Source organism: Dromiciops gliroides, chromosome 3, assembly GCF_019393635.1.
Source record: "Dromiciops gliroides isolate mDroGli1 chromosome 3, mDroGli1.pri, whole genome shotgun sequence".
Classification (NCBI taxonomy): domain Eukaryota; kingdom Metazoa; phylum Chordata; class Mammalia; order Microbiotheria; family Microbiotheriidae; genus Dromiciops; species Dromiciops gliroides.
In genome coordinates this window covers 506,223,102-506,226,611 of record NC_057863.1, presented here as the reverse complement: position 1 = coordinate 506,226,611, position 3,510 = coordinate 506,223,102, and the positions used below count along the sequence as shown (strand labels likewise).

General features: G+C 35.6%; 1 protein-coding gene across 1 annotated transcript; it reads left to right on the top strand.

Moving 5' to 3' along the window:
• The first annotated feature begins 739 nt into the window (after positions 1-739).
• LOC122751630 (olfactory receptor 150-like) lies at positions 740-1,690 on the top strand. The gene has a single exon (XM_043998753.1). It carries the CDS (start codon positions 758-760, stop codon positions 1,688-1,690), a length of 933 nt encoding a protein of 310 aa, XP_043854688.1. The 5' UTR covers positions 740-757.
• The last annotated feature ends 1,820 nt before the right edge of the window (positions 1,691-3,510 follow it).

Below are 3,510 nucleotides of genomic sequence, written 5' to 3'. Positions count from 1 at the left end.
TCTATGCCATGTATTCAAGGTAATTCATAACCCTCATGCCCTTTTCTGGATATTCTCTACCTGGTCAATGACCTTCCTCAATTATGGGAGTGAGAACTGAACAAAATACCCATCAAGTAGTTTAACCAATTATCACTTCCTTATTCCTAGAACCTATACCTCTCTTCACGTAACCAAATATTACATTAATGTGTTGACTACCATATTATATTGTTCAGTTATATTGAGGTTGCAGACAACTATGAACCCAAGGTCTTTGGCAAAAAAACCAAACTTTTAAACATTCCTCCATATTGTTGTGGTCTTGAAACTGATTCTTTTAAGTGCTATTTCACATTTATCCTTATTAAATTTCATTATATTCAATTCATCCCATTGTCCTAATCTGCCATGATATTTTTTGATGATGTCTTGGTCAAACTGTAAGTTGATGATCTCTCCATGCTTTGTCAAGTTCGAATTTGATGTGCATAGCATCTATGATTTTATCTAATGTAATGATCAAGGTGAGTCATAAATTTTGATACTGATAATAAATACTGATCAACAAATACTTTGACAAAATTTAGGTGCATTATATCTACAGGTTTTCCCTGTAGCTGGTTATAGAAAAATAGAGGCAGAAAAATATAATAAAATTGACATTATAATTTTACTTTTTTGTCTGTGCCCTCACTTAAGACTAGTAATAATGAGAACTTTTTTTCTCCTCATAACTACAGGTTCTTGCCTCCTCTTACTCTATACTTAAAAAAGAATGGCTAGAGGTAATTACTCCCTAGTGACTGAATTCATCCTCATAGGATTGACTGACCAGCCAGAGCTCCAGTTGCCTCTCTTCCTCTTGTTTCTGAGTATCTATGTGGTCACTGTGGTTGGGAACCTGGGCATGATCATATTGATTAGACTCAGTTCTCATCTTCACACCCCCATGTATTATTTTCTCTGCAGTTTGTCCTTCATTGATCTCTGTCAATCAATTATCATCACCCCCAAAATGCTGGTGAACTTTGTGTCAGAGAAGAACACTATCTCCTACCCTGAGTGCATGACTCAGTTCTATTTTTTTGCCTTTTTGGGAATCTCTGAATGTCACATGTTGGCTGTCATGGCTTATGACCGCTATGTTGCTATATGCCGTCCCCTTCTTTATAGTCTTATGATGTCTTATCAGGTGTGCTCCTTGTTGGTGAGTGGGGTGTATGCATTAGGCCTGGTTGAGGCCACAGTTCATACAATATACTTGCTTAGAGTGCTTTTCTGTAAAGAATATGCTATCAATCATTACTTCTGTGATCTCGTTCCACTATTGAATCTCTCTTGTTCTAGTACCTATGTCAATGAAGTGATAATTCTGTCATTTGGTACATTTAATATCTTTTTCCCAATGGCAACCATTATTTGCTCTTATGTTTTTATCATTTCTAGCATCTTAAAAATTCGTTCCACTGAAGGCAGATCAAAAGCCTTCAGCACTTGTAGCTCCCATATTGTAGCAGTTAGTGTCTTTTTTGGCTCCCTTGCATTCATGTACCTACAGCCATCTTCATCCAGCTCCATGGACCAGGGGAAAGTGTCCTCTGTGTTTTACACCGTCATTGTGCCTATGCTAAACCCCCTCATCTACAGTCTGAGAAATAAGGATGTCAAAATTGCCTTGAACAAAGTAATACAAAGAAGAACATTCTAATGAATGGAGAAATGTCAGAATAATGATTTTTGTTGATGCCCCATAATGTGCAGGGAGACACAGAGAGAGAGAGAGAGAGAGAGAGAGAGAGAGAGAGAGAGAGAGAGAGAGAGAGAGAGAGAGAGAGAGAGAGGGAGAGAGAGAGACTGACTTTGCTTTGTACGAACCAGATAATCTACCCTGACATTTACACACATAATTACTGAGAGGCCCAACTCAGAGATCTTTGGGAAGACATCTTGAACCAGGGTTTGCTGGTTTTCTCTTCCTATGTTTGTCCTACTATTTGATACCTGTCTAGCTTACATTTCAGATTAGTAGACAGAAAATGATAATAATATGCAATTCAATCATGGATTAACTTGCTTCTGATGTTTAAATTGGTTTTGCTAATTTAAAAATATGTGTGGAAATGTATTTTTCTACATGTGTTCTTTAGGGCAATCATAATTACAATTAATGATTAGATTCCCAAATTTTCACGAGATAAATGATATAGAGAATTTTTGATAAAAACGATTTACAATTTTACAAATCAAACCCACTTGTTTATCAGTTGAAGTAACTGTACCACAAAAAGGATAACTGACTTGCCTAAAGTCACAGAGAAAGTCAATAGCAAAACCAGGTCTTAAAGCTAAGTTCCTTAGATTTGTGTGACAGTTGACCCTAAGTTTAAGTGAGAGGAACTCAATGCTCTCACTATGATACCTTAATTCATAGTAATAAACTCTATGGATTGAATGTTAATGAAAGCACTGAAGCTTCTGATCTATAGTGTTAAGATTACAGAACCCCAGGTTTACCAATTGGAATCAAGGAAGCAGCACCCTCTAAGGACCAAATCCATTTGTGTAACTACAAGCTGAAGGAAAGAGAGCTGCCAAAATATTGAATATCTACAAACATTTTAAATAAATATAGTTAGACAAAGGGCCTTGAACCAATACTTCATGAAACAAAAACTATGTGGATTCCCAAGAGAGCATGGAACTATAGCACAAGCCAAGTAGCCCACTAGAGAAATCACAATATTGGAAGAAAGTAAAAGGGAAACAAATGACAAAATCTATAGATTTATGCACAACATAAATAATGTATAGCACACAAAAACTTGAACCCACACTATTATTTCTTTTGAAAGAAGAGAAAATTGATTGAGAAGACAAATATAAGTGAAATAAAGGACAATCTGCAGGATTAAAGTTATACTTAAGTTAAAAAAAATCTCAAAGATAAAAAGCAAAAATTAATAAGGAAAAAAGAACATGTACAAGCAAAACACAGATGCCCAAGATAGAACGCATAAAGACAACTTGATGTTCATAGGATTTCTGGAATAATATGACAAGTCAAAAAAACAACACCACAATGCAAGAAATGATACGAGAATACGACTCAAAATTGATGTACATAGAAAACAAAACTCCAAAAAAAAGAATCTATAGGTTACCTCCAGAAAAAGAAAAATAAACCTTATACTGTGAACTCTAAGACACATAGTAGTTAAATTTAGTAATTCCATTAACAATTAACTGTATAACCAATTCAGAAAATGATGTGTGTTAATGTTAGCCATTGATTTGTCTGCTTTTATTCTTGGTCCTTACCTCTTTTCTTCTTCCTGGGATCTTTGGTGGTTTTAGTCCTTTTTTCCTTATATTGCCTAATCATTCAATTTCAAACTCCTTACATTTTAATGTGGATCCCTGTGCCTGGACTTCAAAGCTGTCTCAATCACCTCTCACCTTTTGAAAATTCATTGTTCAACACTTTTGGTTCCTGTCCCAAGTGGCTGACTGCTGCGAGGGAAAAGGACT

Coding starts and splice junctions, on each gene's coding strand:
- LOC122751630 (XM_043998753.1), top strand. CDS start 758: ATGGCTAGAGGTAATTACTCCCTAGTGACTGAATTCATCCTCATAGGA.